Source organism: Centropristis striata, chromosome 4, assembly GCF_030273125.1.
Source record: "Centropristis striata isolate RG_2023a ecotype Rhode Island chromosome 4, C.striata_1.0, whole genome shotgun sequence".
NCBI classification, from domain to species: Eukaryota; Metazoa; Chordata; class Actinopteri; order Perciformes; family Serranidae; genus Centropristis; species Centropristis striata.
Genome location: NC_081520.1, coordinates 32,452,057 through 32,476,453, shown reverse-complemented (window position 1 = coordinate 32,476,453; position 24,397 = coordinate 32,452,057). Strand labels below are relative to the sequence as shown.

The 24,397-nt window shown below is 37.5% G+C and overlaps 1 protein-coding gene across 3 annotated transcripts in view; it reads left to right on the top strand.

The window, feature by feature from the left end:
• porb (P450 (cytochrome) oxidoreductase b) overlaps positions 1 to 24,397 on the top strand; it is a 34,961-nt gene that overhangs the window by 4,772 nt on the left and 5,792 nt on the right. For 2 of the 3 annotated variants that reach the window (XM_059331069.1, XM_059331068.1), the window contains exons 2-13: positions 2,906 to 3,090; positions 9,602 to 9,650; positions 11,029 to 11,157; positions 12,621 to 12,773; positions 14,820 to 14,944; positions 16,057 to 16,146; positions 18,118 to 18,216; positions 19,408 to 19,524; positions 19,675 to 19,793; positions 21,418 to 21,599; positions 21,697 to 21,846; positions 24,091 to 24,358. In XM_059331069.1, the coding sequence (XP_059187052.1) occupies positions 2,915 to 3,090; positions 9,602 to 9,650; positions 11,029 to 11,157; positions 12,621 to 12,773; positions 14,820 to 14,944; positions 16,057 to 16,146; positions 18,118 to 18,216; positions 19,408 to 19,524; positions 19,675 to 19,793; positions 21,418 to 21,599; positions 21,697 to 21,846; positions 24,091 to 24,358 (1,657 nt within the window). In that variant the 5' untranslated portion in view covers positions 2,906 to 2,914. Of the gene's footprint in view, positions 1 to 2,905; positions 3,091 to 6,584; positions 6,916 to 9,601; positions 9,651 to 11,028; positions 11,158 to 12,620; positions 12,774 to 14,819; positions 14,945 to 16,056; positions 16,147 to 18,117; positions 18,217 to 19,407; positions 19,525 to 19,674; positions 19,794 to 21,417; positions 21,600 to 21,696; positions 21,847 to 24,090; positions 24,359 to 24,397 lie in introns of those variants that run through there. The other variant, XM_059331070.1, reaches the window with a different exon arrangement.

The window sequence follows — 24,397 nt, the reverse complement described above, 5'->3', positions numbered from 1 at the left end:
TAAAATGTTGCTTTTCAAAGGGGGTGTACTCATTCATGCTGAGCACTGTAAGTATTTGGACACTTTGCTATGCCACTTGAAATTTGGTTCAGGTGCCTCCTATTTCTCTTGATCATCTTTGAGATGTTTCTCCACCTTTTACTGGAGTCGACCGTTGATAAAGCCAGTTGATTGGACAATTGGTTGATTGTTTGGAAAGGCACACGCCTGTCTATATAAGGTCTCACAGCAGACGACGCATATCAGAGCAAAATCCAAGCCATAAGGGCGAAGGAGCTGCCTGTAGAGCTCAGAGAAAAGATTGCATTGGGGCATAGACCTGGGGAGGGCTACAACAAATTTCTGCTGCATTAAATGTCCCGAAGAGCACAGGGGCCTCCATAATTCTGGAATGGAAGATGTTTGGATGTTTTGCCCCCAAACTGAGCAATCCAGGGAGAAGGGCCTTGGTAAGAGAGTTGACCAAGAACCCAGAAGGTCACTCTGGCTGAGCTCCAGAGATCCTGTATGTAGATGAGAGAAACTTCCAGAAGGACGGCCATCTCTGCAACAGTCCAACAATCTAGGCTTTATGGCAGAGTGGCCAGACAGAAGCCTCTCCTCAATGAAAGATGCATGGAAACCTGCTTGAGTTTGCAAAAAAGCACCTAAAGGACACTCACACTGTTTAGCTTCAGATCTAAGCTTCATGTTTGAAGGAAACCAAGCACTGCTCAAAACCATCCCAATAAAAACCTCCGACAGGTTTAAAGGGTTCACCTTCCAACAGGACAATGACCTTAAGTACAGCCATGACAACACATGACAACTCTGTGCGTTGTCCTTGAATGGCACAGCCAGCTTGGGACCCTTACACTACGCTGATTTATGAAACTATAATTGAAACATTTAATTTAGGAATTATAGTGACCTGTTTTCAGTGTTATGTTTTTGATACAACAGCATCACAGGGGTTGGCGTGGAAGTACCTCTGTATGCTTAAAGGTGAAGTGGTTTGATTAATATGTCAGATGACCAGTAGTGAGCAAGCCAGTGCTCTGTTGCGTGAGTGTGTCCTTGGTGTGTCCTATTTGTGAACTAGCCAGCCTACAGGAATTGGAGAATTTCTAATGTCATTGTTTTCACTCCTTGAACCAAATTGGAACTTGAGAGCTCAGAACATGATGTCCTTTCGTGTCAGCATGAAAAGCGATGCCGTTGTTGATGCATGAACAGAAGTTCCTCACGTACAGTATCTCAAACACTGAGTTAGAATGTCAGTGTCCCATTAATTACCTAGACTGTGGCGGCCCGCCATAGTCTAATGCTGGGCTTACACCAAAAGATTTTCACAGTCCCAGACTAAAAACTGAAAGTCGAGTCACAGTGCGCTCCTGTCATCTTGATCGTTAAGTTTAAAAAGGTTAATCTGCACTGTTTTATATCAGTCTTTTCCTCGTCTTGGGTTTGCGATCATATCAAACATGTCTGATATTATCGCTAGTCGCAGTGACCTAACACAATCAACAACCAATAAATGAGCAGAGGAAAGGTCCCCGGTTCCAGACCGGGCAGTAAAACGACTTGGACAGGAAAAAGTAACATCACAATAATGCTAGTAAGCTCAGTCCTAAATAAAAAATATAGTGATGTCATATATATATATATATATATATATATATATATATATATATATATATATATATATAATTTTTTTTTTTTTTTTTTTTTTTACGGCCACAATCGGGATTTTTGGGGGCGCTGTTTCTTAGTAAAGAGAACAGTAAGGAGACCCAGTTAAAATGTATAAATAAATGTATACATAAGTAATAAATAATCGATGATTAATGTATGATTAACTAAATGAAAGTTGATAGAGATGATAAATATAATTATTCAATTAAACGCATTATAATTAAATAGGACTTAAATGTATATCATGAATTTATTTCTAAATTTTCCTTTCCTTTATTCTTCCTTATATCTATTTTTACTGTAAAATAGTCAAACACTGTTGCATAAGCCGCTCGGTAGCTAAAAATTAAAGTTGTGTTAATCCCAAATTGCTATGTAACTTTGTACACTGTTCGTATTAATTATTAACTGTCTAAATTACTTCCAGTCGCTAAACACATGCAGCTTTCAAAATAAGAGCACTTGGATGTGCTAACAGAATTTGCCTTCAATAAAACATACAAGAACCCTTATTCTTTGCATGTTTACTGTCAGGGTGGCAAACTAATTAAAATATGCAATGATTAAGATCACTGTATATAATGGAATATGGCATTAGAATGTGCGAGAGGCCACCGAATTTGGGCTTTTATGGAAAAAAAATTTTCTGATGTGTCATGACCCCAAAACTCACCTGGCAACCCATTTTTCCCCAGTAGCTGGTTACTCCATGTCCTCGTGGTAAGCATGTTAAAAATGTCAATGTAGGATGACCGTTATGATTCTATATTACTTATCTCCCGACTGTGAAAAATGTAATCTCTTAAAATCCTGTGGGAAACACTGGATGTTATAATATGTAGAGCCAATTGTCCAATAACGCTTGCACAAAAGCCATCATTGTATGGTATGGCATGTAGAATACTGCTCACATATGTTAGTAATCATATTGTCATGTGCAGCATTTTTAACCAGTTTTATGCCGGAGTCCCCAGTTTGTTTTCAGTTGGAATTTCTAACTGACACTGTAGAACTGAAACAGATTTTGAAGTGCTGATTTTAAATTATAGGTGGCTTTTGATTAATCTTAGTCTGCAGAATAGTAAAAAAAAAAACACATTTCCAAACCCACTGTTGGCTCATCAAATTTGACTTAAATTTCTGTCAGATAATCAACAGATCATGTAACTGTTTCGCACTATTAAAGTGTTACATAGACTGGTCTAACACTGTTCTTTCTGTCCCTATGTAGAGTGTCAACATGACAGACATGGACACTGAGACCACCACCCCCACCGAGCCCATGGTGGATGAGGAGCCTCTTTTGAGCAACCTGGACCTCTTCCTTTTCTCCCTGATTGTCGGCCTTGTCATTTATTGGTACATGTCCCGCAAGAGCCCAGAACCCATCCCTGAATTCAAGAAGCTCGACACACCGTGAGTATCCATCACAGTATACCTTATATCTGTTTGCAGTATTAATAAATACCTATTCTGATCTGATTACATCTTTAGGAGAAAAACATTAAGGCTGTTGCTGTTTTTTAAGGAAACGAGTTGAAACCCTTAAAGGAACACTCCACCGTTTTTTCATATTAAAACATGTTATTCGGGTAAGTAAGACGAGTTGATACAGACCTCTTGCGTCTCAATGCGTGCACTCAATCACCCTGGCGCGGAGCTACTTGGCTAGCACTTAGCTTAGCCCAGTTCATTCATTAGGACCCAAACAGATGGACAGTTAGAAGCGACCAAACTCCTCCACGTTTTCCCTATTTAAATACAGCTACCCGAGTAGTTAAACGACCAAGTATGGCGACACAAAATAAAACGTGGTGCTTTTCGAAGCGGATAAAAAGGATAACTATAATGTATGGCGGAATAGCACTTGGGAGCACTTCGACTCGGCGCAGTAATATAATCACTCCTGGCGGAAGTGAGAGGGAGCGGAAGTGATGAAGAATTGAGACGCAAGAGGTCTGTATCAACTCGTCTTACTTACCCGAATAACATGTTTTAATATGAAAAAACGGTGGAGTGTTCCTTTAAGCAGGCTGTTTATTTTATACTGGAGTATGGGTTTGTTTTCAGACCAGTTTTAAGTCAACATTGTTCACAACAATCTGTGATTTAATCACAATGTAGTTTATGCGAAAGCAGTATAATATCTTTTTTTTTTTTTAAAGATATTTTTTGGCCATTTTCAAGGCTTTATTGATAGTGAGAAACAGAGTGAAAGGGGAAGACAGAGGGGAAGACATGCGGGAAAGGGCTCTGAGTCGGATTCAAACCCGGGCCGCCCGCTCACGAGGACGGTGCCTCTATGGTACGCGCTCTACCAGGTGTGCCACCGGGGCGCCCAGCTGTACAATATCTTATGCTGATCTGAAACATGTTCTGTGGCTGGAAGGAATATTTTCATTGATCACTGAAGGGAGAGTTTTGTTGAAGCGTGAGGCTACTTTGTTAGTCAACATGTTTTTGTCATAGGACATGGCTTACAGTTCGGCATGGAAAAGAATAGGTTTGTGTGTCTTTAGTCAGTAGTCTGCCTGTGTTTTGCTGTGTCCAGTTGTCACTATATGGACCTTGAAGTGTGCAAGAGTACATTTATCTTAAGGCTTGTAAATGTTCTACCAGTAGCGACCTTTGTTTCTCTCTTCTCTCCTTTACATTGCTCTGTTAAATTATCGCCCCCTCTCTCTGTTGACTCTCCACATTACTAGCGCTGTCACAATCATGAAAGTTTAGTTGACAATTGTCAAACAAATAATTGATTCAAATTCAAATAACTATTTAATTATCTTTCTCTGTTCGTTTTATACTGCTGTGCTGTTGTTTGGCGTTATGACTTGACCTAAAACCATGCATTTTAATTTGAATGGCTCCTCGTGAAAAAATGCAATTGTCGGTTAGTCTTTAGTTTCCTGAAACAATCTTTCACCTATCTGCTGCACAGATTGCTAGAAGCTTGTTTTAAAGCTGACGTCCAAGACGTGTAATTTCTGTAAAGGGAGGTATGTTTTTTGCTTTTTTTAAAGTTTCGATATCAAGATAGATTTCAGCCAGACAAGCAGGGATTCATTCTGTCACATCGATTTCAGACCAGGGAAAAGAGAGGAGCAGTTAAGTGTCATCTGCATAGCTGTGGAGAGAAAACAAGGGGGGACCCACAACCCTGAGGGACTCCAGTAGTTGGGCTACATGGTTTAGACACTGTCTCCAAGTAGCTGGATGGAAATGAAACCTACAGCAAAACTTTCCCCCAGAGCTGTCAAACACACAATTGCAGCCTGAGGGGAGAGTATGGATATATAAAGATTGCAGGAAGAGCCTCATTCCTTCCTATGAAAGTTGCTCAGCGTTGATGGAAGCCGCATCTATGGGCCCATAGAGCAAGTGCACTGGTGTTTTCTTTAGCCCTGCCTCCCAGCTGCTCACTTTAAGACTTATTCACATAAACTGAGAAAGAAAATTGTGAATTGGAAATTAAAAATTGAAAACTGTAGATTAGGCAACTAGTGAACTTTATGAAAGTAAAGATTTAAAAGACATTTAAACCATTTGAACTGAAAGGTTAATGTACCTGCAAAAGAATTATCTGCTGATTTACTGATGTCTCTTTCCCAAAAAAGCATTTTTTGGCCCTGTGGTATCACATGACAGACCTGGAAGTTGTATTTCTACAGTATAGCCGATATGTCTTCTTGACTCCATAGCATGGTGCTGTTCCTGAATGTTTGGGCAAGAGTCTCTGTTATAAATCAAGAGAGCCATTATTGGCAGCTCTCTGTCATCATCTTGCTTTTGAAAGCAACAGATATGGTCTCATGAGCTGAAACAGAAGAACCTGTCCGATCACAATAGTCCTACATGTCAGTGGAGTGATGGAGGCTTGTCTTATTTTCAGTGGACTCCTCTTCCACTGGCCACTTTTTAAGTCCCTCCCACCCACAACACAATTTCTTTGGTCACCAGAGTAAAAAGCCTCGGGCCAGCGGCTGCCTTGCTCGCTGTGTGGCTGAGGTCTTGCGTGGTGTTGTGAATGGAGACAGTGTTGGAGGCAGAGTGGAGGAGATCCTGACCATTTGTGTGAAAACAGGAGGTTGGCTTAAAGAGGGGAAAGACCCCTGTAGAGCATGTTTTGCTCTGGGAAGAGTGTGCATCTGTGGAGGGCGGGAATACAGGAAGGGAACATAGAGCTGGTCTCCCCTCCCCTTTAAGGGAGCAGTGATTACCTAACTGTTATGAAGGGGGCGTAGTCTTCCATGTCTTTCCTGTGCTTTTGTTTTTGGCCCTGAACCCATTTTGAAAGTTCCCTGGAGAGCAAATGAGGAGGGCGAGCCAAGCTACTTTTGTGAGTCCTCTCCAAAGGTGGAAAGTTGAGGCAAAAGACAAGCAACCCTTTCTTTGCCCTGAGTTACTTTTTTTTCATTCTTCTTTCCCCACTCCCCTGTTTTTCTTTTTGTGTGTGTGTGTGTGTGTGTGTGTGTGTGGGCTGAGCTGCTCTGCCATTGGAGAAAGGCCATGTCACAAATGGAATCCTTTTATGATAAATGAGGTTGCCATAGCAATGACATTCCCCTCTCTCCTCCAGTGAGATGGGGGCAGGGGATACTTCAGAAAAAAACTACCATTCACAGCTTTCCCCCCTCCTTCAATGGTCCACCGAGGAGTTGCTCTGACAACCAGCCAAATTCTCAGAATGGATCTTGTAGACTTTTTCGTTCCCAACACCTTTCAGACCGGAGAGGAAAAGGGGCGGGGATGAGGAGGAAGGCATTTTCAGCCCCGAGAGTGGTTCAGTGTGTGTTTGTGTGAGTCAAAAGTGTGGGTCTGCAGCTCGGCTACATTTTGGGAAAGTCAGTTTCCCACCATTGTGTCCTCGGCGGTTGCCAGACACTGACAGGGGCTTGTATGCTGTGTGTGTGCGTGCGTGTGTGTGTAGAGTTGTGTGTGGAACAGACGCTGCTGGTTTCTAGAGAGCAGCACAGGAAGAGGCAGAGTTCAGATCGTGTTAGACCTTCTAAGGTGAAAGCAGGCAGCTCTTCCAAACCTACATGTGTGCGGCTGCCTTTCTGGATTGGTTTTATTTTCCCATCCTGTGGTTTGTGGAGTGTTGACGTCCTGCTTTTGATTTTGATCGTGGCGGTTCCCGGTGTGGCCTAGCCAGTGGTGCTAGTGGCAGTGGTGAGCTACAGGGCTGCATGCCATGGGCTGTGTCTTCTCCCTGCCAGAGGACAGGATAGATGCTGCTGAGAGGTCAGTAAACTGTTTGATGTGTGCGTCCTTGTAAGCCACAAGACATTTTTTTTAAAACAATACATGATTGAAATGGTCTATAACCTTTGCCACCAGCTATTGTTTAATATTAATGTTTAGTTTGACAGCACATGTGGGCCTTTAAGTTTTAGAATGACGTTTTGTAATTAATTTGTAAGTGTTGAACTTGTTGGCTTTTTCCAAAGTAAGCTCCATACAAAGTGTAATTTGCTTGTTTCTAGCATAGACTGGCAGCATAGTGGTTTCAAAAGCCATACAATGTTCCCAGTAGGTTATGTAAGAGATGGTCATAAAATCTGTTTCACTACAAACACAATTTGATTACTCATCTTGTTTTTTTTGTATCCCCCTTTTCCACAAGCTCCTTGAGCACTGTTCCGTTCCCATGTTAGCCATCATTGTGTTCCAGCTTTGTTTATTTTCATTCAGGTTTTTGAAATGATCAATCATATTGTCAAATGGAAAGCATTTATTGTTGCATCATAAGATCAGTGTTACAGATGAAGACTAAACCGTTTCAGTGTGCTTGTTTGAAAAGGTTTAGTTCCTGGATGGATGAATGAATGGAAAGTTAATTCTGACAGTATGTATTGATGATGAGCTCTGAGCTATTTGGACCAAACTGTAAACTGTTTAAACTATGACTAAACGCCAACATGCACAGGTTTGTTTTCATGTGGGACTCGAGCCATAGCAGGAAGGAAATGGTGCTCAACATCATGAGGTCATCTGCATGTTATCAGACTCGAACTGGCAGTATCAGCACGTTACTTTGTTCCTGTTTTCGGAAAACTCATGATATGCAAACACAACTCTGTCTATTTTGAATATTGTTGCACAATTTTCAGGCTGCAACTACAACAAAGAGCAGTGTCTTCAACTATGATTTTTCCAATATATTCTTCCCAGTCACTGACGAAAAAATTGTTTTGTTTTGTCAGCCCAATCCCCAAAGAGATTCTGTTTAACATGATATAAAACAGAGATAAGTTAAAATCTTTATCGGAGAGGCTTAAAACTGACGTTTAACAATGAAGTGATTATCAAAAATTGTATCAATCTAATCATTGCAGCTCTTCTTTGTACTCTGGTGATTAAATGATGAAACCCAACTAGTTACTCAACTGTTTCTGATTGGGCCATTATTAATGATCCAGTTGATCCATTTCAATATGAAAAGTGTCTCAGAATATCATTCAAATATTAGTTTCTTACACAGATGTGGTGCGCTTTTTTTTTTTAACATTACACATGCTCAAGATGCTGTAGTTTGCATGAGTTGGCATAGTATTCAGATACTAGAGAGTTTGAGCTCTGGCGATTTTCCTAATGCGTAACGCTGAGTGACAGTAGGGCTGGTAAGGCAAACGGCCTCAGCTTATAACCGTTCAGATGGATCCTGCTAAAGCTGTCAGGAATGCTTCAGCTTGAGGGCAAAGGCTTGTTTTAAATTTCAATCAGGAATTTACACTTCTCTCCAGAGTGCGGACCCTATTAACCATGGAGGGCCTGTTTTTATGGCATGTTGGGCATCAGTCCCACATGCCTGCACTCTGCACGCCGCTGTTCTGTGGAAGAGTCCTGTTAGGTTGTAAATTGCTTGATTAAGCGTGTTAGAGGTCACATTTTGCAAATCGATATATTTTTTTTTCTATTACTTGAAGCTATTATGGCTATTCTTCAGCCTTGTTTCTTTTGAATGTGGAAAATTTGAGCACATACTCATCAGTCATCTGCTTGTACTTCACATGTAGCTTTTATTCCTTTTTCAGTGCAGACAGAACTGCAGCTGTCCACTTGGACCTTTGATGCTGAATGAAGCGGTGTTGCCTTTTATTTGGCTTCATAATAGATTTGGCTTCCTGTGCCTCTTTTTTTACTTAGATCATGTTTGCACGTGTTGTTTTTGATCTGTTCCTTTCCATTAATTACTCCCTGGGTGAATATGAATTGTGATTTTGAAAGACCATGATCAACCACTTCTTTACCATTTTTAATTGCATGATGCTTAGTACGTGACATTGGACATATAGTTAGTATGACTAAAGGTTGAATAGGCGCTGAGTCACTGCTCAGCTACTCCCTGCTGAACAACCCCAGCAATGACTCCAGAGTTTACCCACATTGCCAAGGAGTTGGTGCTACACAATTATATAGATGCTGATTATTTAAATAATAACTTGCTGCTTTTTGGGAAATTATTATATCATATTATGGCAAATAAATGTAATAAAATAATCAAGTTCACCCTTAATGAAATCATCAGACAAAACTCTTCACATGCATGAAAAACAAATACTTGCATAACATTTTTTTAAAAACAATTTTTTTTTCATGGTCAACAGAATTTACTATTCCGATCAGTAGTCAGTGATAATGTTGACTTAAGAAGCTGTTTTACTCTTCTTTTGTTTAACTTGTTGCCAGAAGATAATTAAGTAGTTGAGCTTTTTAAACAGTTATTTACCTTAAATGTACTGTATAAGCTTAATTATACAGTATAACCATAATTAACAGTTTTGTGAGTAAGGACGATACATTTTCACTGAATATGTTTGGTCATTGGTAAATAGTTAGTTTCCTTGTATCACAGTATTATGGTAAAGGATATGTTGTCTATTTGTGTTAATTAAAGCTTAAATGGCTTAATCTTTTTATTTTTCAGAGCACCCACCACAAGAGAGACCAGCTTCATTGAGAAAATGAAGAAAACGGTGAGAACTATTGCTTAATCCTTCTCTATTACTTCTGCTTAAGTTGTGTTTCTGTGTCGACAGTGTCATGTTTCTGATTTGCTCTCCAGGAGCAATTTAGTTGCCATTGTTCCCAAACATCCCTCAGGGTTTTAAAATGAGCCCTTGAGGCCTACAGGTCAATGTTAAACAGTTTTTTTTTTTTCATTGTGAGGTTTCAATTTGTGTCAATATAATCAAACAAAACTTGCAAGGAATTTGAGAGAGAATATACAGGCATGGAAATAATTATTAGACCACCCTTGTTTTCTTCAATTTCTTGTTCATTTTAATGACTGGTACAGCTAAATGTACATTTGTTTGGACAAATATAATGATAACAACAAAAATTGCTCATAAGAGTTGAATTTAATAGCTGATATATAGACAGTTTTTCATGGTTTTCTTGATCATAACCAAAATCATTATCAAGACAACTGGGGAAAATGTCTAGATATCAGCTCTTAAATAAAACCCTTATGAGCAATTTTTGTTATCATTTTATGTGTCCAAACAAATGTACCTTTAGTTGTAACAGGCATTGAAATGAGCAAGGAATTGAAGAGGGTGGTCTCATAATTGTTTCCATGACTGTAACTTATTTAAGTGTGTCCTTTCCTTCGTTTCTTCAAAAGTCTATCAGTGAGAAAGAAGCAGAGGGAACTGTGAAAGCTATAATCAAAGAAATTAAAAGGCAAATAGTTGATTTTACAACTTCTATTATAGCTTTTACTTTTGAACTTACATTTTTTGTCTTTAGTGAATTTTATTCTCTCTCTAATTTCTTTTGTTTGGTGATTATGACATACATCTGATCACCAGGTTTTGATCGCCCCTTGGGTGTTTTAGTTTCCCTCCTCTTTTTCCTCCATGGATGATAATAAGATGACTATAATGGTCTCCCCCTGCTAATGTGATTATACTGGATGCAGTTTCAGAGACACTGTTTCTACTTTAATGGTTCTCTGTTTTGAAGCCAGCCTTGAGAAAAATACTTTGGTTTTAAATCATGTGGTTTTGCAGCAAATAGTTCAGATACCATGATGGTGGCAGAAAAGAACTTCAGTGCCATTTAATTTAGTCTGTTTTCTTTGTTATGGATGATCATGGAAAAGCTGTAGGCAAGTAGGAAAGTATTTCATGATTCTCACATATACATGAACAGATGGAGCTGTTTGTGTAAAGATAAACTGCATGTTGGAGAAATGTTCGCTTATTTCTTTTCATCTTTGTGTGTGTTTGCTTTGAAGCGAAGTTCATGAAGTTCTACTTGCACATGTTTTATTTTTGTTTTGTTGTAGTTGTGGGAGAAAGCTGTTACGTGCACCAAGATCATACTTTTCTTTGGTTTTGTAACCAGGGCAAGAACATCATCGTGTTCTACGGCTCCCAGACCGGCACAGGAGAGGAATTTGCCAACAGACTGTCCAAAGACGCTCAGCGCTATGGCATGAAAGGAATGGCTGCTGATCCAGAGGAGTATGAAATGGTAATCAGTGGAACAACATACAAACCACAGAATTAAAATTCTTTTGGATATTATTTACTACAGCTGACTGTTAATGATTTGTGATAGTGTTGTGAAAAAAAAGTATCCCTTGAAGCTTGAAGAAGTCAGTGTGTTACTACGACAAAGCAGTCATTTAGTCATCACCTCAGTGGTTGTAATCTGATTTTCTTGCATCAACGAGCAATCCCATGGAGTAGTCTAACTGATCCTAATCACATTTTCTATACCTGTCTGGACAAGTGAGTCCATAATGACGTGAGGAAAGCACATGCTCGGATCATAATGTACAATCATGGGGGAAAAAAAAACTTGTTTTCTTCAGTTTATTGTTCATTTTAATGCCTGGTACAACTAAAGCTGCATTTGTTTGGACAAATATAATGATAACAACAAAAATAGCTGATAAGAGTTTAATTTAAGAGCTGATATCTAGACATTTTTCATGGTTTTCTCGATAATAACCAAAATCATGATCAAGAAAACCATGGAAAATGTCTAGATATCAGCTCGTAAATTAAACTCTTATCAGCTATTTTTGTTATATTTGTCCAAACAAATGTACCTTAAGTTGTACCAGGCATTAAAATGAACAAGACATTGAAGAAAACAAAGGTGGTCTAATATTTTTTTCCATGACTGTATATGATGTTTCAGTCACAGTAATACAAAATGCACAAAATTATGACTTCAGGCTTTTTTCAAGAATGTGTTCTTTCACACTGCTGTGAGAGACTATAGGCATAGCTAATATATTTCCTGAACACCTCTCACCAGAGGAGCACAGGCATATTCTCACGCTTCATACAGTAACCTTCATTCCAGTCAGCCTGAATGGTGATTGTGATCCTGAAGCTGCCAGCAGCAGCTAAAGTACTATCAACATTTTCCCTCCATCTCTGAAACACTTTGCTGACACCGACCTGTTCTTTATTGTGTTTGTCAGATTCTCTGTTTGAAGTTCTATTTTGGGTTGCTTTGCTGTTTAGACAGTTGTTGCCAATGCAGGAATAGCATCTATTTCAGCAGGATTTCCCACTTTTGATTTTGGTTTTCATCATCTGTAGAGATGTGCATCTGTATTTGTATTTGTAGGACAACCAATAGGAATGCACTTTCTCTGAAATGACTCGTTTCCTGTCATGTGCAAGATTTTTTAAAGCCTGAAAACTGTGCCCATAGGAGGTGCAGAAGTCTAGTTTTCTCTCGAGTCAAGTCATGTCAAATTTTATTTATGGAGCACATTTAAAAACAACCTCAGTTGACCAAAGTGCTGTACAGTTATTAAAATACAATAAAAATGATACACAAATATAGTAATAAATGAAATCAATAAAATCATAATAAATGATCAGTCTAAAAGCTGAATTAGATTTAAAAAGGAAATAAAAGAATAAAAAGTATACGCCGTTCAATGCTCTTCTTCTCTGCCTGTGATGTTCCAGGGGGAGATGTCCCGTCTGTCTGAGATCAACAACTCCCTCGCCATATTTTGTATGGCCACCTATGGTGAAGGAGACCCAACAGATAACGCCCAGGACTTCTATGACTGGCTGCAGGAAAATGATGATGAAGACCTCTCTGGACTGAACTACACTGTGAGTCTTTGTGCTTTTGCAAACATAAAGTCTAGGAATTCTGTTGGTGTTAGTGCAGCATGAACAGGTTAGCATGACACAAAGAACAAAAGGTGTTGATAGTAATATGGATGTTGTCAATGATGAGACAAATGTCCTGCTCCACCCTGTCTGCCTGTGTGTATGCTGCTTTGTTGCATGCAGGGTTGCAGCTCACTATTATTTAAATGATCAGTTAATCCATCAGTTATTTCATAATTTATGTCTGGTTTGTACAACATCAGAAAATGGTGAAAAAAAGCCCATCCCCATATCGTCCACTGTGACGTCATTAAACCCAGAACAAACTAGTATTTCCAGTTTTAAATGAACAATATTTAAGCCCAAAAAAGTATTTAATTAAAATAAAAGTGAATTAATTCAATTTAAAAAATCTTTCAATTTAGAAACCATTACTGTAACTATTCTAGTTCATAAAAAAGTAGTGGCTGATAAATGGTCTGTTAATTGATCAATGAACTCATCATGTTCAAAGCCCCTGAAAAAATACTAATGATTTCCCTTTGGTATTCTTTAGAGATATTATTGCACGTAAATCCAGAGCACTGGGATATACAGGTTGGCTTTGTGTAACTCCAGCAATTTCCATAAAGAATATGAGTCGCATACAGTCATGGGAAAAATTATTAGACCACCATTGTTCACTTTATTGTTAATTTTATTGCCTGGTACAACTAAAGGTACATTTGTTTGGACAGATATAACGATAACAACAAAACTGGCTGATAAGAGTTTAATTTAAGAGCTGATATCTAGACATTTCCATGGTTTTCTTGATAATGATTTTGGTTATTATTATTTGGTTACTATCTAAACACCGTTTCAAACTCTCACACAACTTCGTCAGTTTAATTCAAGTCTCATTCATCCAGTCGTATGCTCACCAATTCCCAACTTTCCAACATTTTTTTTCAGGATTTAATATTCAGATTCTCTGCTAAATGTGGAGGCATGCCAGAATAACTAATTAAATGTATACTTCAGGCTTAAAATGTAATGTAATAAAACATTTAAGAATGCTTTTAACAGATATACTGTGTAGTAATACAACAAGCATGTGTTAAACATTGTTAAAATACAAACATAATTGTAATCTGATGCTCAAAATGACAGATCTAGAAAAGTAGAAGAAGAAAACCATTTACTTCAGAGATTAACCATCAGGGCCTGTAAAAAATGACTCAATCTGGTGGAAAGTAGTAAAAATAATAAATTCCAAGGCAAAAGCCCAGATTGACACCAAGATTGAATAAAATACATCTTATCAGCTATTTTGTTACTATCATTATATTTGTCCAAACAAATGTACCTTTTAGTTCTACCAGGCATTTAAATGAACAAGAAATTGAAGAAAAAGTGTGGTGTAATATATTTTTTCCATGACTGTACATATAAATGAAAATGTTCACTTTTGCTGCTTTACAGCCTGTTAATGTTGTGAGTCACGCTATCTATGTCAGTTATCCTGCCACTCTGTCCTGCTGACGTACAGCACACAGGCTTCAGTAGCATAAGCTGCGTCGGCCTTTGAACGCGCCTCAAAAGAAAGGGCTTTGTGTTGTCTGGTGCGTCTGTGCGTGTGTGTCATTGTGTCATTGTTGGGGTGCCGAGCCCCTGGCCTCGTTTGAGTGAAGAACTAGACTGTGGGAAATCTAGTTAAATTCTTGGGCAAAGTCACGTCCTTCTTCCTGCATTTCATCTATTGTCTCTGCTCTGTGTTAGATACATTACAGTCCGTGAGGGATTTCTCAGGGTCTCTTGTAAGACAGGATGGCGCTTTATACATTTTTTATTTTAGTAGAAAAAATGTCCAGATGACAAAATTTGATACACGTTTGCACCAAAACGATATGCATATGTTAATTGTTAATCTGTGACATTTTTAGATTACCGTAATTGTGAACAATAACTTTAAATTAATCATGTAGCTTAACTTCATGTTTGGTTCAAGATAAAGCCAAGGCAACAAACAAACAAATGGTCTCTCTCTCTCTGTTCTGTCTTCAGGTGTTTGCTTTGGGAAACAAGACTTATGAGCACTACAATGCAATGGGAAAATATGTTGATAAAAGGCTGGAAGAACTCGGGGCCAATCGCATCTTTGACCTCGGTTTAGGAGACGATGATGGCAAGTAAGTGACCTCTTAATTACCTGAGACTGGGGAAAAATAGATGACTAAACATTTCTCGGAGTGGAGAGGTATTCAGTGCAGCACAGATAACAATGCAGACCACAATCGGTGATCCTGCAAGCACATGGTAAGCAGCCAAACCAGCATGTCAACTTCTTTTGTGCACAAGAAATCTTACACTCTACTGTCTACTTAAACTGAACACAATCATGCCCTCTTTACATTTTGAGCACCGTGTGAAGCCACTCTGCTCTCAAGCCACCCACAAGCCAAGCTGTCAACATTTTCCACAAGTTATTTCAAAGCTTAATTGACAGTTTACATATTTCACCCAATAATCAAAACAATCTTCAGTATGTAAACTGCATCACATACATACAGAGGTGCAAAGTAACTAAGTACATTTCCTCAAGTACTGTACTTAAGTACAATTTTGAGGCACTTGTACTTTGCTTGAATATTTCCTTGTTGTAACTTTATACTTCTACTCCACTACATTTTGAGGCAAATATTGCACTTTTTACTCCACTACATTTAGCTGACAGCTTTAGTTACTTTACAGGTCGAGATTTAACAAGAAAACATGATCAACTTAAAGTCATGAGACATTTAAAAAAAAATTAAACCTCATAACCGTTTATTAAGTAGTTAAAATGACCAAATTAAAACTCTGCTTGTATAAATGTATCAATACAAATTATGTTATAATATATTTAGAATATATAAAACGATGTGAGCGGGTCCATTCTGCATGACGAGTATTTTTTACTGTTGATACTTTCAGTACATTTTGATGCTGATACTTTTGTACTTTTACTTCAGTAAGTTTTGAATGCAGGACTTTTACTTGTAGTGGAGTAATCTCACAGTGTGGTATTAGTAATAAAGTAAGGGATCTGAATACTTTTTCCACCACTGCATACATATTATGGCGAGACAGCTTATTTTCAAAAGACAGACAATCATTTTTGAGTGGTTTTTGTTAAGTATTTAGGATAATGTGCAGGGTTATTGTAAAAAAAAAAAAATAATAATAATATTTTTATTTATTTATTGAATACGGGTGAAATCCAACATCTTCCTTAGCTGACTGTCCTGGTTTTGTCTTTCAGTCTGGAAGAGGACTTTGTTTCATGGAGAGAGCAGTTCTGGCCGGCCGTCTGTGAGCACTTTGGAGTTGAAGCCTTAGGAGATGAATCAAGGTGTGTTTACAGACAATTTCACCTTATTTCGTGTTTTTGTTGTTCTATCATTTCAGGTTTTTTAGGGAAAAGCTTGCAATCGTATTAACCCTAAGTTAATATGTATCTTATGTGAAGTAATCTGAAGTTTAGGTTAAGTGATGTACAGTCATGGAAAAAATTATTAGACCAAATTCATTTAAGAGCTAATATCTAGCTATTTTCCATGATTTTCTTGCCAAAACCCCAAATAATTATCAAGAAAACCATGGAAAATGTCTAGATATCAGCTCTTAAATTAAGCTCTTATCAGATATTGTTGTTATCATTATATTTGTCAAAACAAATGTAACTTTAGTTGAACCAGGCATTAAAATTAACAAGAAATTGAAGAAAACAATGATTATTTTTTTTCATGACTGTATATTCTGAAAAGTAGTTTTGACACTGGACCTATGTTTTAGCAAGATAAGGCAGTCATGTTTTCAGGTTCGCTGCAAATCCCCAAGTACGTTTTCCACATACTTTATTTTTAGGTGTATTAATTGTATTTGTTTTTGCAAATTCAAATCTCCAACAATGCTCATTAAATATGCATAAGAAAGAGCAAGAAGATCAAACTGGTAAAAACAGACTAAACGGACAGACTAAAGATAAAATGGTAGTTGAATGAATAAACTGAATGTAAAACAGGTCCGAGTGTAGTGTATTTGCATAAGGATAAGTGTAGATATGTATACAGAGGTGTAAATGATTGCACGACAGGACGTAAAAATCTATCCTGGAGAATATTGAAGGATATTACATACTGCCAGAATGTGTAAAAAAACAAAAAAAAAAACATACGGACCCGGGAGAGGGGTTAATATTTTGAGGAAAAAAATTACGGGATTATGGTGTCTAATCTACCAGAAAAAAATTGCAGATTTATGAGAATTAAAGTGCTGAAACTGCGAGAAAAAAGTTGCTTTTTCCCCACTTTTTTCTCGTAAATTTGCGACTTTTTCACGCAGATTTGCCACTTTAAATCTCTTAAATCGGCAATTTTTTTTCATGTGGATTGGGCACTTTAATCTAGTAAATTTGCAACCCCCCCCCCCCCCTTTTTGGATTTTTATTTTTATTCATACTTGGCCCTAATATGCCGTCATAGTCCAGTTCTCCTCGTACAAGTCCATGTGGTTCTACGACCAAACAGAGACATGGGGACCTCATTTAGATATCCACTGAAACCAAATATAGTTCTTCGCCTGATAAAGGGTTATGGGTGAAGTGATATTCTAATGTCAAGTGATGAGCTCAACAGTTCAAAGGTCCCTGAGTAATGTGGTTGAGCTTTAAACAGGAAAATAATCAGACTCTAGTTACAAGTTGACCACCACGCATTGATTACCAAATGTGACTCACTGTGCAGCGTCACATGGACTACCTTTAACATCATGCTCCACCCAAAGTCTTATATAATACTGAATCAGGGAATATCAGATTTATGATAAAGCTCCACCCGTCTGTATGTGCAATGAACAAATGCAAGTAACATTTGTGTTATTTAACCTACAGTCATTTGTTTGTACAAATATAATGATAAGAACAAAAATAGCTCATAAGAGTTTAATTTAAGAGCTGATATCTAGACATTTTCCATGGTTTTCTTGATAATGATTTTGGTTATGACCAAGAAAACCATGGAAAATGTCTAGATATCAGCTCTTCAATTAAAATCTAATGAGCTATTTTTGTTATCATTATATTTGTCCAAACAAATGTACCTTTAGTTGTACCGGACATTAAAATGAATGGAAGGAAACGGGAAGGAATGAAGGAAACAAATATTTTAAACTAATATTTTTTTCCATGACTCTATATCAAACTTTAAAATAGTGTCATCTTTACATCATTTTTTATTTAATTTCACTATGAACTGCTTTAAAGACTTTCAATGTTTGTGTATAGTGTCTAAGTGGGTTAACTTCAGGTTGTTTTCCCTCACAGTATACGGCAGTACGAGCTGAAGGAACACACTGACATCAACATGAACAAAGTGTTCTCAGGAGAAATCGGCCGCCTGAAGAGTTTTGAGGTTCAGAAGCCGTAAGTACTGCAGCAAAGACGCTCCATGCTGCCAGAACTCATTCATCATTAACCCTGATATCCTCCTCAGGAATTTTAGGCCATTTTTCTGTCTTTTTTTGTCATTTGTTGACCATTTTGGCTGTGTAACAGCTTGAGGCATGAATTTTTGCAGGAACATTTTGTTTTTAGTTCATTTTTTAAAATCTATTGTCATTTACCCTTACATGTCTTTTATACACCATTGGTGCATTTACTACCCTCTCGTGACCCTCATGGCCAAAAAAGGCCATGCACACTAAAACTGCTATTAAATCACCATATATCAATATTTTTTTCAGATTTGTTTTCATAGATCTCTTAAATGACTACAGACTTGTTCAAACATTAAATCATTTTCAGAATTTTAACTCTTTATATGTCAGTTTATATACTTTAATTTTTCCAAAATGTATCCAAAAAAAAGACGGAAGATGATTTTTCCCCCCATAAAATAAATAGTAGGGAGCTGGGGTTCTGGTGGTGATTAGAGTCTTGGATTTATCAAAGATTAGCAAAAAAATTGATTTGATTGCATTAGTATTTTTATGTAGTGCTAGATACCCCCTCTGGTGACCCTTGTGGCCAAAAATGCCTCATAGACTTCCATTCAAACCACATTTTTTAATCTCACTGCCATTAAATAATTCATTTTTTGTGTTTCTTAAAAATAAATTATGGAATAATTCAAATGTATAAAATGGCATATTAAGGGTTAAAATTCTGAAAATGATTTAATGTTTGGTAGTTTTGAACAAGTCTGAAGTTTAAGAGATTTATGAAAAAAGAAATCTCAAAAAAATATTGATGTATGGTGATTTAATAGCAGTTTTAGTGTGCATGGCCTTTTATGGCCACGAGGGACACGAGAGGGTAGTAAATTTGAGGAGGGCATAAGGGTAAAAGACCTGTCTGCTCAGTCATTGCTCACATTTCACCTGCATTTATAACAACCTGTCTACCAAAGGTCACCTCACAAAAATGAAGCTTTCTGCCCCCTAGTGGACATTGTAAACATATTTCTGCAGCCTTTTTTAAATCAAACATTCATAATTTATTTATTTATAGAGTGATGGATCTTGGTAATTACACTTTTTCATCCCTTTTGTTGCTATGTTGAACTCTTTTTTGTTATTGCATTTTTACATTTAAGTGTCGCTCTTTTATTTATAGGCCCTTTGATTCGAAAAACCCTTTCCTGGCTCCAGTCACTGTCAACCGCAAACTCAACAAAGCCGGTGATAGACATCTTATGCACTTGGAACTAGACATAACAGGCTCCAAGATCAGGTGAGACGGGTTGTATTTATCCATAGTTCATCCATAGTTTACCCATAGTGCTGAATAATGCCGTATGACTTGATGATAAACGTATGATTCATTTTCTGTTTTAAGGCTTTATGTATGCAGGTCAAAGTCTGAATTTGTCTGTGATTTCAGATATGAGTCAGGAGACCACGTTGCCGTTTTCCCCACCAATGACTCTGCGTTGGTGAACAAGCTTGGACAAGTCCTTGGAGTGGACCTTGATCTGGTTATCTCTCTTAACAACCTTGATGGTACGGCATTGAAAGCCCGAAGCACGTTGACTTTACTAGCTCGTCCATGAAACCCTGTCACGAAAACCTCCCTTGAGGTCTAGACCAGGCTCACTTAATGGAGACAAATATTGTTATATTGCTGCAAATTAATGTTATTGCTGTAATATAAGGTGTTGACTTCTGTCTGACATTAAATGAGTTTCCTGTCCTCATGAAGGTCAACAGATATCATTTGAAGTAGAATAGGTGGTAGTTCAGGCAGCTGCAGTTTAGTTATTGAGGACTGTGAGTTCCAAAGGTTTTGCTACACAATCTGAGGTCATTTTACTGTGCACACGTGTATTTTGTGACCTCCAGTTATATATGACACAAAGGAATATTTGACACTTGAAATACTCACTGCATATTACCTCCAATTCACGTAGAAAACATTTCTGCTTTTTACTCAGTGAATGGAGAATCCGAAAATGGACAAAACGTATTACAGTCATGAAAATAATATTAGACTGCCCTTGTTATCTCCATGCTTTCCTGTTCATTTTAATGCCTGGTACAACTAAAGGTACATTTGTTTGGACAAATATAATAACAACAAAAACAGCTGATAAGAGTTTAATTTAAGAGCTGATATCTAGCCATTTTCCATGGTTTTCTTGATAAGGATTTTGGTAAGTATCAAGAAAACCATGGAAAATGGCTAGATATCAGCTCTTAAATTATACTTTCATTAGCTATTTTTGTCATCATTATATTTGTCCAAACAAATGTACATTTAGTCGTACCAGGCATTAAAATGAACAAGAATTTGAAGAAAACAATGATCTAATAATTTTTTCCATGACTGTAGATCCTAAATGAAATGATGTATATGGAGGCCAGGTTTAACAACAGCAAAACACCGTTTCAAACTCTCACACAACTTCTCCAGTATAATTTTTTTTTTTTTTTTTTTTCAGGATTTAATATTCAGATTCTCTGTTAAGTGTGGAGGCATGCCAGAATAACTAATTAAATGAATACTTCAGGCTTAAAATGACTATTTGTTACAAACATTTAAGGATGTTTTTTCAACAGATATACTGTGTAGTAATACAACATGCATGTGTTAAACATTGTTAAAATACAAAATAATTGCAATCTGATGGTCAAGATGACAGAAAGATAGATAGATATATAGATATATAGATAAAGATAGATATAAGTAGAAGAAGAAACAATTTACTTCAGAGATTAACCCTCATTGCCTGTAAAAATGCCGCAATCTGGTGGAAAGTAGTAAAAATGATCAATTCCAAGGCCAAAGCCCAGATTGACACCAGAATTGATTAAAATGCATGTCTTGTGCTCTAAGTTAAGTGAGATTTGAATGGGTTTCAATTGCGCATTTTACACGCTCAACCATAAGAGTGTAACTATTGTTTGTACGCTGTGCATTTTAGCCTTGCTGCAGGAGCTGAGCTGGAAATAAAAAGAGCAAATAAAAATACACAATCTTGCCGAAATTCATGGCAAATGCATGAACACAGCCAAAATTATTAACAAATGAAGAATGAAAAGCGGTTAAAATGAGTTCAGATTGTGGTTGATTTGTAGTGTTGGTGTTATATTTCGCCCCTTGATACTGATTTCATTTATTTTTCAGAGGAGTCCAACAAGAAGCATCCTTTCCCCTGCCCCACCACCTACCGCACGGCCCTCACTCACTACCTGGACATCACACACCCTCCTCGCACTAACGTCCTGTACGAGCTGGCTCAGTACGCCTCGGACCCCAAAGACCAGGAGAATATGCGCAAGATGGCTTCTTCCTCACCTGAGGGCAAGGTCAGAGCCTGCTGCTAAAACATGCCCTTTTCTCCAAGCCTTTTCTACCTCTTTTACTTCATGTTAGTCTTTTTTGTTGTTTGCTGCTTCTCTGCAGGCGCTCTACCAGAGTTGGGTGCTGGATGCCTCGAGAAACATCCTCGCCATCCTGGAGGACATGCCTTCTCTGAGGCCTCCCATCGACCACCTGTGTGAGCTGCTGCCTCGTCTGCAGGCTCGCTATTATTCCATCGCTTCCTCCTCAAAGGTAATTCCTAGAGGTGTGAATCTCCAGAAGCCCCACGATACGATTTTATCCCGATACTTGAGTCATGATACGATGATGTTGTGATTTTAAGCATTTTGCGATACGAGTATTGTGATACAATATATTGCGATTTAACTGTTTAACTGCATTTTGTGTCCAAAAATTAGATTCAATCAAGAATTGTTTTGTCAAATAAGAGAACATTCTCAGTCTATTCATCTTGTCTTTTTATTTCCCCACAATGAGAGTCAAACCCACAGACTGACCAACAAAGTATTCAGTCAAACTGAACTGATATCAAACATGTATGGACGACAACAAGTTTGCAGCGTTATTTAAATAACTTACCAGCACCATATCCTGACATGGTGCCTATAGATTCCTTAGATCTTCTAGTTTCACATGATACCAGTATCTCCAGTATATTCCTGAATGTGAGCCCGCTACCGCCTCTGGAATAAAACCCCGGCTTAAATTCTGCTGCCAAATGAATGCTAAGTATCGATACTTGGCAGCCTTGAATTGATATAATATTGCCAAGCAAAATATCACGATACTATGCTGTATCTATTTTTTTCTCGAGTCGTGTGCTTTTAACTTTTGCACACACTTAGAGCTCAGGTAGGCAGTTTTCTGGAAAAGGCAAAAAAAAAATTGTAAAAATCCATCCTGCAGTTTAATTTAATTAATTTCAATCATGAGATGACAGACTGTAATTTCAAGCTTCATTTTGTGTGTAATTAATCTATAAATCTATTAATCTGTTATTTCCACTTTTGGAATTGAATTACTGACATAAATAAACTTTTCTATGATATTCTAATTTATTGAGATGCACCTGTAAACATGAACTTAAATTAGCCGCAGTCTTGGTCTTTATTTAGCAGAAGGCTAAACTATTATCGACATTTTCTCTCCATCTCTGGCTTCACCGATATTGACATGTTTATTTATTGTCAGACTCTTCACTTTTTATTTGTTTAGTTTTTGAGAAATGGTAATTATCGTAATAACCTTAAGTTGTAGAGCACTTTTCAAAACACATGTTACAAAGTGCTTTACAAAGACATAGAACAACAGATAAAAATAATGTTAGAAAATGACAACATTCTGTGCAATTACAAGACATTTCAAGGGAAGTTAAAATTCAGGTAAAATCAGGAAAGACTATCTCCGAGACTTAAACGAGATCACTGACTCAGTTGACCAGATTTCCTCGGGGAGGTTGTTCCAGAGCATCGGGGCTCTGACCTTTTTTTGGGCTGCTTTGCAGTTGTCGCCAATGATGAAATAGCAACTTTTTCTGCATAATCAAGCTTTTGCCATCTGAAGTGACATGCAAGTGTGTCCGCATCTCTAGAATAGGCCTGTCACAATAACACATTTTTTCGGGTGATATATTTTCCCAGAAACTCACGATAAACAATAGTATCGTATCATATTTTAGTTTTATAATGACATTAGAGCATAATAAGTACATCCTTTTTCACAGCAATACAATTTTAAATCTCAAGAAAATAAAAAAATTGGAATTGAAATGTGGGGGGGGGGGAAATAAATAAATAATAATAAATAAATAAATAAATATATATATATATATATATATATATATATATATATATATATATATATATATATATATATATATATATCCTAGATAAATAAAACATGAATAAATAAACTACAACCAAAACAAATAAAATAGACTTTCAGGCTCTGTTAACAAAAAATTGCAATGAGATAATCATTGTGTATTATATTAATCTATTATTAAAATAACATATGAATAGCTGGAATGGCTGCTTGGGAAATATAGTTTTATTTTTATGTTTTTGGCAATTTGTAACATTTGCACTATTACTTTAAACACAACACAAAAAAGCACAAAAAGTCAATATATTGAGTCCAGAAAAAAACTATCGTGTCAATTTTTTATATATCGAACGATGTGGATATAGTAATTATCGTGACAGGCCTACTCTGGAACAGCCAAAAGGAACATCAACCTCTCTGAAATGCACAATCATTAATCAGTCTTCTGCCACTGGCTAGATTTTCTAAAGCCTGAAAAGAGAGCAAAGAGGAGGTTTACTTTTGTCCAATTACACAAAACTGCTCACCCCAGCTTTAATTGTTTAGAAATGGTCTTTGGTTTGGGTTTTTGCAGCAAAGATGCACAAAAATGTTGGTCAGATCTGAGAACTAAAGTAGAGGTCAGTTTGTAACTCTTCTCTCTTTTGTTAGGTTCACCCCAACAGCATTCACATCTGTGCCGTGGTGGTGGAGTACAAGACCTCGACCGACCGCATCAACAAAGGAGTCGCCACCAACTGGCTGAAGAACAAACTGGTCAGTGACAACGGCCACAAGTCCACCGTCCCCATGTACATCCGCAAGTCTCAGTTCCGTCTGCCCTTCAAAGCCACAAACCCCGTGATCATGGTCGGACCTGGGACAGGAATCGCTCCCTTCATGGGTTTCATCCAAGAGAGGGGCTGGCTCAAAGAACAAGGTATTTATAGACACCGTGTGTGTTGTTTGACCAAACTCT